General features: G+C 38.8%; 1 protein-coding gene across 5 annotated transcripts in view; it reads left to right on the top strand.

The window, feature by feature from the left end:
* Slc7a11 (solute carrier family 7 member 11) overlaps positions 1-15925 on the top strand; it is a 135649-nt gene that overhangs the window by 60711 nt on the left and 59013 nt on the right. For 2 of the 5 annotated variants that reach the window (XM_063281786.1, NM_001107673.3), the window contains 2 exons: positions 718-895; positions 6577-13898. In XM_063281786.1, coding sequence (XP_063137856.1) covers positions 718-895; positions 6577-6641 — 243 coding nt within the window. In that variant the 3' untranslated portion in view covers positions 6642-13898. The other 3 variants (XM_039102260.2, XM_039102258.2, XM_039102259.2) reach the window with 2 other exon arrangements.

The raw sequence follows: 15925 nt of genomic DNA, 5'->3' as shown, positions 1-15925 counted from the left end.
TGATTGGGCTGGGCAGCATCATCACATAAGAAACTGTATTAAAGGGTTGCAGCCTTGGGAAGGTTGAGAACCAGTGCTCTGAAGAAATATGAAATACCAAAGGAAACACTTAGCACTAAGGAGAGGACCATTTACTCTCCCTGCAGTTTCCTTTAGGAAGGCTGGAGAGCAGCCCTGCCATCAGTCTCAGATGTCAATGGGTCTGTGTGATCTCACTATTTATTTGCTTTTTAGATTTAGCACAGATAACGCTGCCAGTCATGTTATCAGGATTTGCCTCTAATTGTATTCATTGCCACCTGCTTACAGCATCTTTATTAGCTGCTGACTAGGAGTTGGCCTGCTCTATTCCCATTGAGTCTCATTGTGACTCTCAACAGGAAATCAATATTCACGGAAAGGTTTTAACACGTAGCAAAGCCACTGGTGCTCTTGACTCTGTGTGAAAGCAGGTTCTAATTGTGAGGATCGAAGAAGCAATCTTTTAAGATGAAAAATGTAAATCACATTGATACTTCAGTAGTAATGAAATTTGAGTAGGGCGTTCGCCAGGAAGCACACTCTCCTAGCTCAAGACTCGGTTCACATGTCTGAAAACAAGTTAAGAAACTACACCTACCTAACACATGCTCTGTGATGACCCGGTCACATGACCGACGCCCTCCACCCCAGTGTCTTGCACTGTCATGAAGTTGTTTTCCTTTGGCTGTGTTTCAGGTGCCTCTGTTCATCCCAGCATTATTCTCCTTCACCTGCCTCTTCATGGTTGTCCTCTCCCTTTACTCGGATCCGTTTAGCACCGGGGTTGGCTTCCTTATCACCTTGACTGGGGTCCCGGCGTATTACCTCTTCATTGTATGGGACAAGAAACCCAAGTGGTTCAGACGATTGTCAGGTAAGACTTTTGAACATCTTGGCCCTAACTAGATACTGTGTTGTAGAAAACCCATAAAGCTGTACACAGCTAATATACATCTGTTAAACACTAAAGCTATGATTGCTACAATGGTCAGTTAACCCGTATTACGGCAATGTAACGGCAATGTGGAGAGAAGGATGGGAAAGGATGACTGCAGCCCGGTGGGGTATTGGATTCTGGTGATCTTAGTCATTGGAATTTTAGAGGAAGGATAGCTTCTTTAGGTAGTTTTTCAGTGCTGCCCACTGCTCTTTTGAATCCCTTAGCGACATAATGGTTGTATTCCTTGGTTGAATGCAGTTGAGTGACTATCGTAACATTAAGTTAACCAATGATGTAAGGTTTGTTGGGGTGTGAGGTTTCAATGTCTAGCTAGCAAATGTCTTAAACATCATGGCTGTAATGCTACCTCACTAGAAAAGATGACCTGAAGAGGATTTTAGTAACAGCAACAACAACAACAACACCTAATCAAGAGTAGCATCTTTCTTGTGTGGGTTCTCTATGTTTGCACACGTGTGACCACTTTCTCCCAACAACCGTTTAAGTAGTAGAAGCCATTGTCTATATTGTGTAGACTTTGAGTTACATCCCCAGAAAATTCACGCCACTCTTCCAAGCCACGTGGGTATAAGTAAAAGAGCTGGGACTAGAACTCAGCCATTGGCACTGAGGATGGAAGAGAAGGGCTTGAGGCTGAAGACACGGGAAAGACATGGTGGTTCCTTTAGGGACAGGAATAAGAGTTGAGGAATGTCTGAAGGTGGGTCCTGTTAGCAGGACCATGAGGACTTTCAAAGCAGGAAAGAGGAAACACTAGCTCAAAGTGGTAGCCTGTTAGGGTGTGCAGGAGGAAACATGGAAGGTCACTTGGTCAGAAGGTGGCTTTGGAAGTGCCCTGTTGTCAGGAGAGCTCATGAGCTCTTTCCCCACCTTCACTAGCTCAGATAGATTTCCTGAGGACCCATGTCCCAGATTCTGTTTCCCACGACCAGGTGAGGAAGCCATGGCTCAGCAAGAAGGAGAATTTAGAATTAGGTATAACGGACTTGGAGCATGACATCTAGAATTTGAACTCACATTTCCTGGACATCAAGATTCACTGCATTAGATCCTCATCCCATTACAAAATATCACACCAAAGCAGTGGAGAGGTCTTGAGCATGGTAGAAAGCCTAAGGCCTAGAAGAGCCAGCAGCCTTTGAGGTAGGGTTGGGGAGAACAAAGGGCAAGTTCATCATGTTGTCCCAACTAGATGGTTTTCTGAAATTCCCTGTGTAGTCAGGCAGTTCTAGCCATCTTTCCTCTCACTACCGCAGGCAGGCTCCAGGCCACCCTGTCAGTTCAGATCAGACATTTTCAAATGTGATCTTTCTTTGTTGCCCTTCTGTGCTTGGGTCCTTTTGGAGTTTTTGTTGTGTTTCTTCCTCTGATGATGCTTTGAATATCTCCAAGGCCACTGCATTAGCCATTTGTGGAAGGAGCTGTGGTGGAAGAAACCCAGGGTGGTTGTTGGTTCAGGGACGCTGTTAACTCTTACCAGCGATGCAGCAGAATGCTCTGCTTTAAACTGTGATCATTGCCGCTCTTTATCTTTACAGACGCTTTGAAAAGATAGGGGGAAAAACAGCAGTCCTTTGTAATTCTGTTTGATTTTCCTCTTAGGCAGCGTTCTTGTAGTAAGATAAAGAAAATTCATAATATTTATTGCTGCAGAAGCAAGTATTTTCTTAGCCTTCGGCCAAAACAAAACACACAGATGAAACCAGAGAGTCCTCCAGTAGTACCCGACCCTTCCCCAAAGACATACTTTGTGTTAGAGAGAAAACTCCACGTGAGCTTGGAGGCAGGAGAGCCTTGCCCAGAGCAGTTGGTTCAATAGTTTAATATCATGTTTTTTTCGCCTGGTGAAATTCTCTAGTCTTTATGTTTTGTTTTGTTTTGTTTTTTTCTTTAACTTTAGTATGTGTGAATAGAGTAACCCTGGGAAAATGTGACAAGTCTACTAAAATGCACCGTGCCGGGGCTATTTCCAGAAGTTGTAACTAGACATCATTGTTGTGCAGAGATACTGGTGCAAGGCTGGTTGGCACAGTCAGAGAGTGTCCCGAGCCTTAGGAAGTGAGATTTTTTAAAGATCTGATGAATGTCTCTGGCCACAGGATGCCAGTATTGAACCACTTTTTATGTGATAGCATCTCCAAAGCTAAAAGAAAGCACTCTCTTAAGGGGGTAGTCATATATGCAGAAAGCTCTCTCCTCTGTCTGTAACGAAGGGACTGATGTTTAGTTTATATTAATTTATATTTATATTATATAAATATACTTATGTACATATTTATATATATTACATATATTTGTGTTACATGTATATAGTTTTATTATATATTATAATATATAATTGCAGTATATATCTTGTAATACAAATAATACAAATTATATGTAATATCTATATTATAAATACGTTATATGTATTTATATTATTCACTTGTTTGCAGACAGTCAAGCTTCTCAGAGGAGGAAAAGTGTACAGGTTCACCCCGATATGTTTGGATGCACAGAGCACTAAAGCCAAGGACTAAGCCGCTCACTATCCACCCAACCCTATAGTAGCCGAGAGCCATTAGGATGACTGGCAGTCAGCCCCTCTTGCTCAGGGAGAGATACAGAGGCAGCCTTATTTAAATAGCATCTTTGGTTGTAAAAAGGGGAAAGAAAAAAGAATTTACTGTGGCCAACATGAACAGAATGCCTGTAATCCATCTTTGCGGACAGCAAGCTCGCAACTCGAGAGCCTAAAAGCATGTTCAGCTCCAAGTCTGTCAAGGTAGCTTCATTTGGAACAGTCCACTGAAGCTGGTTCATGCATTTAGAGACTCTTCCTAAAGGTTAGATTACCATTTTAATTCATTAAGTTTGCCTATATATTTCTCAGGGGCTCAGAAGGTGTTCCACTAAATAAATGTAATTATAAAAATAAAAAAATAAAAATATAAAACTAAATATAAATAAACATGAAAGCATTCACCTCCTTCCCCCTTTAAGAGAACATACTGTTGTTTTTCATATAATTTCTGGGGCAGGATAGCTTTGTCCTGCATCCCAAGATCACTCAGCCCTGGCTGTTGGTCCTCTGTGGATACCAGGTGTGATGGGGTTATGAGACGGCACAAAGTTCCGGTTTTCTTTAAGAATAACAAGGGAGGAACATGGAAACCTCAATCACAGCATGACTGTAAAGTTCAGTAGGTTGTAATCTTGGAAAACTCCAACTGTATGTCGTCAGCTTACCTTTATTTGAAAAGGCAATGATGTGGGTTTATTACTGTACGGCCACTAATCTTATTGTGAGTATGAGTAGGATATGCGACATGCCAAACCCACACATTCTGCAGGGCTTCTAGAAGCTTCCTTGATCCCATCGAGCACCTGTGCCAGCCCCACTGTTGTAGGGCAGCTTAGAAGGAAACGTTGGGAAACCAGGTACCCAAGGCCTTTCTGAGCACCCCATCATAATAAAAGTTACGCCCCACTAGGACCCCGAAGGGAGAGCTATAGAGAATGTCAACGGGGCTGGTTAGGCACACTTTGGGCCTTACTCTGCTGAGAGGAGAATAGAAACAGAAGGGCACAGGAGCATCCCAGTTGCTGCTGCTGTCTGGAATGGAGGCAAAGTTCCCACACCAGGGAGTGAGAGGTCTAAGAAGGCAATACATGGGAATCTGCATTGTGGGAAAACAGTAGGGAAGAGCTTTGATGTCAAGAGTAGAGGGCCAAGGCTGAGTGAGAAGACAGGATGTAGAGGATTGCTTAGGAGGCTATGCAAGGATGTCTTTGAAACATGAGGTTGCAGCCCTAGTTCTTTAACCCCATTGCTTTTCTTTCCAACTTTTGTTTTTCCTTTTACCTCCTCGCTGACTACCATTGGTTTCTTAGCTCCTTGTCTACCTATAAACACCACCTTCCCTGGCCTATTGATGGACGACTCCCCCTAAGCCCTAAGCCCAGAATGTTCTCTTAAAGGGGGAAGGAGGTGAATGCTTCCATATTTATTTATATTTATTTTTATATTTATTTGTAAATTTTCAAAGGATAATTTTGCCATGTACTTTTCTGCAAATATGGGGTATGATTATTGCTTTCATGGTAGAGTAGACTGTATAAATTGCAACTTATCTAAGAAATATGTAAAGTTTATTATTTGATATTACTGTACATAAGGCCCTTTTCATTAAATGTAGGGTTAAAAAAAAAACAAAACAAAACAGCACCCCCCCCCATAACACCAACAACCCCCTGTCCAAAACCCATGATGTGTTCCCAGGCAACTACTTCAGGGATTATTACTGTATCTGTTACTTTTCTTTCTTCTGCAACAACTTACCAGACAAAAGGCAACTTAAGGGAGGAAGGTTTGTTCGGCTTGTAGTTTGGGCAATGCCCATCTTGTCATAAAAGGAAGAACTGCTGGAGTTTCCTGGGTGGCTGGTCTTCCTGTCTTTAGCCAGGGAGCAGAAACCAAGCAGCGACTACATAGGAAGTAAGGCTCGGTTATAAAGTCTCCAGGCCTGCCCTCCTAACCCACATTCCCCAGTGAGGATCTACACCTAAACCTTCCACAGCCTCCCCTAAACAGCGCCAACAGTTGGCGACCAAGCGTTCAGATGAGGGACATTTAGCAACACCACAATGAGAAGAGAGCAAAGGATAAAAATAGCTTTTTAAATGTAGTTAAGTATTGCTTGCAGGCTTGTTAGAATAACAAGTCATCAGAGAAGAGAAGACTGCCTGCAGGGGAGATGATTTGGGTCTGGAACGTTTGGGGGGGGGAGGTACATAGTCTTCTATAAGACTAGGGGACTTTGGAAGGTGTTCTATGGGAATTGGTGACAACAACAACAGCAACAACAACAAAAACCAAGAATTTCCCTAAAGCCATCACCACCTAGCCCAGCACCCTAGGTGTATGGTCAGAACATGTCCTTAGAAGTAATACGACCCAGAGGTTATTATATTTTGGTGTCTGCTAGAGTTACCTCTTGCTGGGTTAAACCTTCAGCTTCTCCTAACTTAGAAGACTGAGACCTAGACTTGAAGCAAAATTAGAATTGTGGAGGGCGCTTAATGTGATTGGTTTAAGAACCTTAAGTGACCCAAATTAGTCCAGGTTTCTCATTCTATTCATGAGACAGACAAGGTCTTGATAATTAAGGTAATTTGCTCAACAGTACTACCGATTAGATCCTGGAAATGCTATTCTTCTCCTGACTGTCCAGAGAAATTGGTTGTCATCCCCTATGTAAAAAATAGAACAAACCCATCTTGAGTTGAACATGAAGAATATTTGTAAACATTTATTGATATCTTGGTCCCATTGTCTCAAAATATTTTCAGCCTCCTGGTTCATGAATAAATGTTCTTATTTGAATGCAAAATATTAATAAATTCTTACTGAGAAAGCATCATGGGAAGTTGTAGAAGTGACAAATACACTAATTGAGGATGATAGGATTGTAATGAAGTAAATAATTCTCGAAAGTGCTCTGTAAAGAGGGTAGCTGTGTACTCTCAGTATTCATCCCCAAATAATTCACATTTTGCTATTTTTATGCTGCTGTGATTTTCATGCATTTTAATTTCTCCTTATTTCTTTACAGACAGAATAACCAGAACATTACAGATTATACTAGAAGTTGTACCAGAAGACTCTAAAGAATTATGAACTTAATGTATCAAATCCTTGGCCATCTGCCCAGGACTGAGATACAAAATGGCTCTTTATTTCAAGAAAACACAATTTTGATGATGGGCTAAAGGAATTGGTTATCTCTAATCATAGCCTCTAGTGTATTTGAATTAATTTCTGAGCAACTTACCGGTAACTCCATATATTTGTAGCAAGCTAATATGCAAGTCATACAGTGGGGCAAGCTCACAGTTCTTGAGTCTAGTGCCTATCTGCTGAGGGAAAGGAAAAGGAGAAACCTAAGGGCATTGGCACCTGGGTATCATTCTCTACAACATTTCTTATCGTGACTGAGAACCTTGAATAGAAGACCAAAATGGTTTCTGTACATATGAGGCCTGTAAACATAGCTTTACCTACTGGGGACATCTATACTGTGAAAAGGATTTTGTTTTTATTTTTCTGAAAAAAAAAGAGTCATTATTGTAGCAAAGGAAGCAGAATGACTTTTACATTGATCTTGGATTGTTTTCCCTTAGTGACCAACATGGCTGTCACTTATCTTTCAGTGGCTTATACTCAGAGCATCAGAACAAATGAAGATGAGAGAGGAGAGAGACAGAGACAGAGACAGAGACAGAGACAGAGACAGAGAGAGAGAGAGAGAGAGAGAGAGAGAGAGAAAGAGAGAAAGAGAGAAAGAGAGAAAGAGAGAAAGAGAGAAAGAGAGAGTAGCTGGAGGTCAAATTCAGGGCTTTCCAAAAGCCAGGCAAGAACTCTACCGTTGGGATACGTCTATACTCTAATTTTCTTAAATGAACAAAAGAAGCATTCCCAGGGGCTAACATTTATGACGCAATCCTAAACTGTGTTTGAACTAAAGTCATTGAGAACTTGTTAGGTTAACTACGTCATTGTTTATTGTCAGGAAACTCGGTGTTTGTAACGTCACTGTGGTTTGTAACGTTTCAGTGTGGTTTGTTTGTTTTATTCCTGAAAACCTGTATGGTTTGGTATGACATCCTTGGTGAGACACCTCTTTGGTAATTTACGTCTTAGTGGATAAAACCGTTTCGCTCATTGCAGTCCAACACCCGCATGGGAGAAATTGCCCACAAGACTCCAAACATCAGGCCTCATCTCTATAAACCGCATTATACGCAGGGTTAGCAGTTCATTCTCCTTTTCTTTAACTTTGTGGCTGTTTTTACCTGGGGATGATTTTCGACAGTGTGTGCATCCCCTTTACCGTTCTGTTCAAATATCTCTGGATAAAACTATCTGGATCCATCATAAAGGCACAGCTTTACATAAGAACTGTGCAAGAAATGCATGCCACCACTTAGGAAGACTTTCAACTGACTTTTGAAAAATCTAGGCGGTTTCATTCATCTCTACACTTTACTTATAATTCAATTTGCCAAAGAGGGATCTGTGACCAAACCTATCGAAGGAGAGTCTTCAGTAATGTCGTTCAGCTCCCTGACGTCGAGTCTGAGTTAGAAAAACACTAGCAGTGTTCAAATGGGATTAATGTGATGGTGGGATTTTTAAAACATTTTCCTAACATCTGAAAATTAAATGCATAGCATGGTCACAGTGAATTAAATTTGATCTCTTATATTTTGACCACTTAAAAACAAAATGTTTTAAAAAATTATCCTGAACTGGTTGTGGTGGCACATACCTTTAATCTCAGCACTTGGGAGGCAGAGGCAGGGAATCTCTGAGTTCCAGAAGAGCTAGGGCTACCCAGAGAAACCTTGTCTTGGAAAAAACCAAACCAAACCAAACAAACAAAAAGTATTTTCCCAAATAAAAGCTATTGAGTTCATAGATAATTGCCCAAAGTACAAATGATGACCTTAATTTGGAACAATTCACCAATTCAGCATTTTTAGTATCAATAATGTTTAATACATACCCAAAGTTGACTTTGTTTCTGAAGGCCAAACCAAGTGTTTATTTCCCTAAGTGAACTGCTAACAGGTTTTTTGTTTTTATTAACATGGGCTTTTCCAAACCATAAGTCTAGTCTCTAGGGCTAACATAGTGTTCATTTGTTGACGTCTATCTCTGTCAGATGTGGCTAGAGGTGCACATTATTATGTTGTTATCTTTATACCAGACCCATGAGATGTATCAAGGCAGGGTCTTCTGATTACCTATGAAACAGAGTAAAGCCATGGAGAAGGTCCTGTGGTCCACGATTCTTCCTGAGGTTCATGTGCCCCTCGCTGATTGTCCTCATTGTGTCATTTGCTTGCCAGTCTGTGTGCAAGCTGGTCAGGTTATACTTTATCATTCCTCCTCTCGTTTCTAAGACATTTTTGTATTGTTAAATTTATAACGCAGTTTTAACCAAGCATAAAGAAACTCAGTATTTCTATAAAGTACTGTCCATGGGGCTGTGTTTTTGCCTATGCTGAAGAAGAGAACACACAGTTCCTTTATTCATGGGATTCATGTTCATAATTGTTAGTGAGATAATGTAAAACAGATTTTTATTTGGGAAATACTCCTGCACACTTATAATGTGTGTTTTTATACAAAGTAAATTTTCTCATATTTTAGATTTATGCATGTATGTACACATGTGATTACATGTGTTAATGTTCGTGCTGATGTACATATTTGAATGTTTATATAAAAACACGAATTGATTGCTACAATACAGAGTTAAATGCAGCCTACACAGTTTAAAATATACAATACTCTATTTTCAAATATTCTTTGTTTTGTATACAAAGTGTCAAACATGTAACTTTTTAAGGCATCTGGTAAAGATTTCCAAAGCTTAGGTGTGATTTTATTCTACACGGTTATAAATATTTCCATTGATTGATATTCTTATAGTGCTACTTTATATCTAGAAGATATAAAGCACTAGATTCTCCCCTTTGATTTCAAGTGGCTCTTGTAAATGGTGGCTCTGCTTAGCTGACAACAGGTCCTGCTCTTGTCTTTCAGTGGGAGATTGGACATTTCTCTTAGCAAACATGACTGGGTCTGGGTCTGCTTGTGGGTTCATGAGTGTACACCCACAGTGTGTGCACATTTGCTCCCCAGCCCTGCAGGTACAGGGTCAGGACAACTGATGGGATTAGTTCTCCATGCTCTGCAGTTTCTATAACACTAAAATATGCATATAGAAACATTCCAGTTTTCAGATTGCCTTCTGTGTCTGCCTAAATTGTTTTCTTAATTGTCATTTGAACAGCAACAGGTGACTACCATGAGGACCATTCCTTGCTAGAAGTCTTAGCCAGTTGAGATCAGCCCTTGGCAAAGTCCCTATTTCATCTCAGTTTACAGGTGAGCGGGATGCTGAGAAAGCCTGCTTCTCTCCCTTTTGTTGATAGCCTCTTACTGAGGTGTGAAAAGACAACTTAAGGTTACTACCAGTTTACCTTCATGTAGCAAAGAAGGGAAATATCAGTGTTGAATGTATGTGAGCATCCTGAGACGCTAATTAAGCATGAGTTTAGGTGTCTCTAATGCACTTAAACTCCTTCCAGGATCCCATACCTAGCCCTCCTTTGGAAAGATTATATATTTTTAAAAGAAGATCAGGGATTGGGGCTGAAGAGTTGGCTTGGCTTCTAAGAACACTTACTACCGTTGCAGAGAACTTGAGTTCAATTTCCAGCACCCACATGGGTAACTTTAGTTCCAGGGGACCCAGTGCCCTCTTATGTATACAGGCATGCACACAGTGCACATATATCCATGCAGACAAAACACTCATCTACATTAAATGTATGTGAAAAAATTTTAAAGACAAGGAAAAGTACATATACTTTGGATACTATAATATCTATATTTTCTTTGTGAATAGTTTTCATAATTTTTCCATTAAAAGTAACCATAGAATATTGGTAAAACACATTTTAAATATATAAATACAATGTTAATTGAAATATTCACATAAAAACCATTTAGGGCTGTCTTGTAAGGTCTATGTGATACAGAAGTCAGTGATGTCTACTGTGTTAGGCTGTGAATAACAATGGAAAAACAATGAATGAGGTTTTATTTGTAGCTCTTTTTTTCTTATTTTTGGAGAGAAATATATTTGAGATTTCAAAGGAAATGACTCAAGAAACTTCATTTGAATATCATTGGCTTCATGATACACTGTGTGTCAGGGCTGAGAGAATGCAGGGTGATATTTTATGCCCCTAATCATACAAGCTGGAAATTAAGTCATGGCATTGTGTAATGGCAAAGAGCTTATAGAGAAGATAATGAGTCATTTGCATAACTTCTGTTTATATTATATAGATAAAAGAACGATTGCCTGCATATATAGTTTAGCTAAATTTCCCCCACAAACAATATTTCAAAAGTCTATTCTCAATATATTTGACAACTAAAAGTGTGACCTCTAGGTAGACCTCTGATGGCTAAGATTATAGTTTAAAATATGTGATTTAATAACCAATTTTACAAGCAATCCTTTATTTTATTGAATTTTCCTATTATTTGGTATCTCAAAATGAATGCCTTGTCTGCTTTGTGTCATAAGTGGTGCAAAAACATACGTCACGGGCACATAGGAGGTCACCTATTCATTTTATCAGACCTTGTCTTTCTTCATCAACTTGTGACAACACTGTTACTCTTTCTTCTTTATCATTTCTGTTCTATTTACATAAAACCACAGTTCCCTGCAATTCAGTTTTTGATGTTATGCCTTCAAGGTGGTAACTGTAGAAAGACTTCACTTCCTAAGATTTTTCTTAATGAAAAAAATCTGCTCCTCCCTTCTCTTCCTTATTTACAGTTGGCTTGAAATACAGAGGGTGGTTTCAGCCTCAGACGGCTCCCTGCTGCGTGGTATATTTCAGCCTGTAGAGAACAAAGGTACTTTTGTACTCTCAGTCCCCACCTGCCCAGGTTTATAGACAATGCTTTCAAAGACCCAGTTACTCATTATGCATCTGAGAGCCCTGTGGCTGTCAGAGGCAATTCAAAAGGAAGCACACCTACCACACACACTTCGGCATACACACTACGAATGTTTAAGAGTGAATGAATTATTGTTTAGAGGACCTACTTGCTATGTCCTTACTACCTCCTGATGAAGCCACTAAAGGCAGTGTTGAAGGCCAGGTTGAGAAAGAGAAGACTCGTGCTCAGTTAACTCTTGCTGCAGGAACTGTATTCTGAGCACTCCGTGTGATGGTATTTTCACAGCATCTTGTGGGAAAATGTGTTAGGTCTTTGGATGGATAAGTGGGTCCTGTGTGGTCAGACCTCCCTTATTCTTACTAATGACCCTTTTACTAACCATAGACTCAGAATTCCATTCAGATCCTACCAGGAGACAAGACATTGTGGGTTCCTACTCTTAAAATTGAAAGATCTTGTTTCAAAGAATTTAGGAAGGAGTCTATGCCTGTAATTTCTCCATCACTCTACTTATTAAATAATATGATAAGATTTTGTCTTAGAGTAGAAGAGTACTTTGGGGAAATAGAAGAAAAAACATTATTCGTGATGAATGAGAGTTTATAGCAGGAAAAGTTACTTACATTAAATAACAGCATTCTAATTATTTCAGATACTAGTCAATAGCACTTTTATAACTCTAAATCAAAAGCATTTTGTATTATCATACCAATATTTTTCTATGTCCATGTATATATGTCATAGTGTTTATTTCACAAGTCACCAGCATTATTTTATAATTCTGAGCAACCTAACTATCTTCTTGGAGAGAAACTTGCTAGCCAACAGTTTTATCTGACAATTTCATTAATGCTGCTGTAAAAAAAATGCAACTAACATTTTAATGAGGTTCTTCTTGATATTATCTATGTTCAGAGAGTTTTGCCCTTAGGAAGCTCCTAGAATTAGTAGCAATAGCAGAATATTCTCCATTTCAAAACTTGCATATTTTGAACACAGACACTGACCTTGAATTTCTGTTTCTGTTGATGAGTTTCAGTACAATGGTATTGAGGGTCAGTAGTTTTCAACATGTTGAAATTTTGCAAGCATAAGCATCAGGTATGTTTTCTATTTGTGCTGCACAAGATAAAAAAAACCTAGGTAGTTATGTTTCACTAATGCAGTGCTGGATGCCTGGAGAACTTAATTTGTCTTCCTTCTCTGGTAAGACTTGAACCCTGAATTTCATAGCATGTAGTTCTTATTGTGTAGTGAGACTTACATGGTAGTCGTGCACTGGGAAAGGAGGATTTTAGTTATTAGTTCAGAATTCAGTTGATACCATCATCCTCTTTATTTTAATATGTCTGGATTTACTTTGCTAAAATGTGTTTGTAAGTTTTATCTAAATATTTAGCCTACTAACTTTTTCTTTTTATGTCTAGGAGTAGAAATATTCATATGTGTGCTGGTATGTTTGTAGTAATGTATTAGGTACTGTATATAAATGTGTTTAGCTTTACTTTCATTCTTCTGTAAACATCCTTAACTGGTCCTGGTGAAATCACTTTAGCCCAGTGGTAGCCAGTTTACCCTTAGGGTTATGTTGACAACTGTCCTTTGGTCTATGCTTCAGTTATAACTTATAAACTTGCTATGCTCTGTGTTGGTTCTAGACCATGTTTTCCCATGACCTTGGAGCATTCTCCATATTGCAGGAGCATGGTACCTATGTTCTGGCGGTCTCAGTATGAAAACATTGCTGCCTACACAAAGACGTTTTCTGGCTCCTCACCTCTGGCTGAGTTCTTTACCCTGGCATTGTGATGTTGAACCTTGAGGAAGGTGATGGGTATATTTTGTACAAATATGACACGATATCTTATATTGAGTGGTGAATACTTAAAGGGCAAGGCGGCCTGGCTATACAGATGCTGAATGATGAGTTGTGAGCACGGCAGAGATGTATCTTCAGATTCCTTGGCACTGGTATACAAACACGGGATGTGTGAGGGTGAAGTAGGTTCTGTAGTTAATGACTTCCCTCTCTGGAGAGTGCTGCTGTAACAAACTCATTGCTAGATGGTGTTTGCGGGCTATTTGTATGACTGGGAAACCACAGCGAAACAAGTGTACTTCCTGACGAGAATTCTTGTTTATCTTTTCATATGGATGCATTTTGGTGCAGTATGATGTCACTCCAATTTGCATTGTTGAATTATATTTCAGTTGTATTTGTGGAGCTGGCCACTTGTGCTTCCAGCTGCTTCTCTGTATGTCTGTCTTCTCTATATTTTTACTTGAAAACCCTTCAAATGGACATTTGAATAAATATTTGATAGTTTACATATTAAACACCATGTTTCTTTTCGATAATAAATACCACTTTAAACTGAAGCTTGTCTGTTTATGATTTTGTCTCATCGATTGTCTACACACGTTGAGCCATCTCTTGGCATTAATCTGCTGTATGCGAAGTAACAGTGTAGGCAGATCCCGTCTATGCAGCGTCTTCATAGTACATGTTGGTCTAGCTTCTGCTCTCATTTACCTAAAATCTTATTTTCAACTGTGGGACAAAGGCTTTTCATTTGTGACCTTTGACAAAAGTATTGTCTCTTGTTTCCTTCTAATCCAGACTCCACTAGGATGTTCTTTGTGAAACTGAAATCAGGTCACATTTTCAAAACAGGTCCCGTTTACTTGGTTCTGAATGAACCTAAAACATTTTTATATAGTGTGTAGGACTCTCCACAGTATATAGGGCTTTTCATAGTGTATAGTGTTTTCCATAATGTGTAAGGATTTCCATTGTGTATAAAGCTTTCTGTTTATAGATTTTTCCACCGTGTTTAAGAGTTTCTGCAGTATATAGGGGTTTCCATACCTTGTCCTTTATTTTTTCCATCTCCTACAGTCTCTGGAACCATATCAAATATCTTTTCAGTGGTTCATTAAAGGGAAGATGTCAATATTTCTGTACTTAATGAATAAAACATTATTACAGGAATTATATGTTACCTCCAAACTCCTGTCTTCCTTTTTCACACAAAGCAAAGCTTTATCTAACATTACACACTGAGTTAAAAAGTGACCTTTCATAGCTATCCTCACAAAGTTGGTTCAGAACCTGGTTCATCTGGATCTGCACCATCCTGGATATCTCTTTTTACCACTCACTGTACACTATTGTAATTGATTGACTGGACACTTTTTATCTGTCTGGATTTGCCCACTTTTTCTTTCATGGACTCCATCAAGGATGGTTCAACATAAACAAATCAATCATATGATATCTAAAAATTAATGTGCAAAGAGATCTCGAAAAGACATTTGATAAAATCTAACATTGCTTCACTATAAAAGTCATGGAGATACTAAGGATAGAGAGTACATTTCAACAGAGCCAAGGTTGTGTACAACAAATGTACAAAACATTGGCATCCTGTTAGATGGAGAAAAGCATTTCCACTAATGTTAGGGTCAAAGGATATCCACTTCCTCTTGTGTTCATTATAGTGTCTGGAGTTTTATCTAGAGTGGTAGGACAAGAGATGGAAATAAAAACAATATAGATAGGAAAAGAAGTAAAAAAAAATAAATGAATTATATGGTTGAGTTGATACTTTTCATCAAAGTGGTAGGATACAAAATTTACACAAAAAGTAGCCTTCTCATATACCAATAACAAACAAAAAGAAAGAAACCAGAGAAACAGTCCCATTCACCATAGACACACACACACACACACACACACACACACACACACACACACACACACAGAGAGAGAGAGAGAGAGAGAGAGAGTAATAAATCTACAACAACAATAACCTGACAAAAGAAATCAGGGAAGATACACGAAGACAGAAAAGCTGTCCATATTCATAGATAACAATAACTAATATAAAAATACTCATTGTATCAAAAGCAATTTGCACTTCTAATACAACACAAATCAATTCCAGGACCATTATTCACAGATACAGAAAAATGATATTAAAATTTATGTGGAAGATAGACAAAGCTGTCCTGGAGGTGTCAGCATATCTGGTTTCAGGTTATATGCCATTGAACCATAGTAATTAAAATAGCATCATACTGTAATCCATATAGACATAATATAGACATATAGATCAATGGTAAAAATTAAGGGGATATATATGTATATCCATATGTATATCTATTTCTCTCCATATATATATGATCTTTGACAAAGATGCTAAAAGTGTATGCTGGAGAAAGGACATAATTTCTAAGAGATGGTGTCTGTGAAAATCTGAATATTAGCATGAGCGAAAATAGTTACTTATTTTTCATCTCACACAAAACTCAATTCTCAATGAGTCAAGAACTCAGCATAAGAGCTGGTATTCTGAAATTACTAGAGAAAAACGTAGGGGATATTTCCACATACAAATACAGAT

This window comes from Rattus norvegicus, chromosome 2, assembly GCF_036323735.1.
Source record: "Rattus norvegicus strain BN/NHsdMcwi chromosome 2, GRCr8, whole genome shotgun sequence".
Taxonomy (NCBI): domain Eukaryota; kingdom Metazoa; phylum Chordata; class Mammalia; order Rodentia; family Muridae; genus Rattus; species Rattus norvegicus.
Note: the sequence above shows the minus strand (reverse complement) of the source record. Positions and strands in the feature narration are given on the sequence as shown.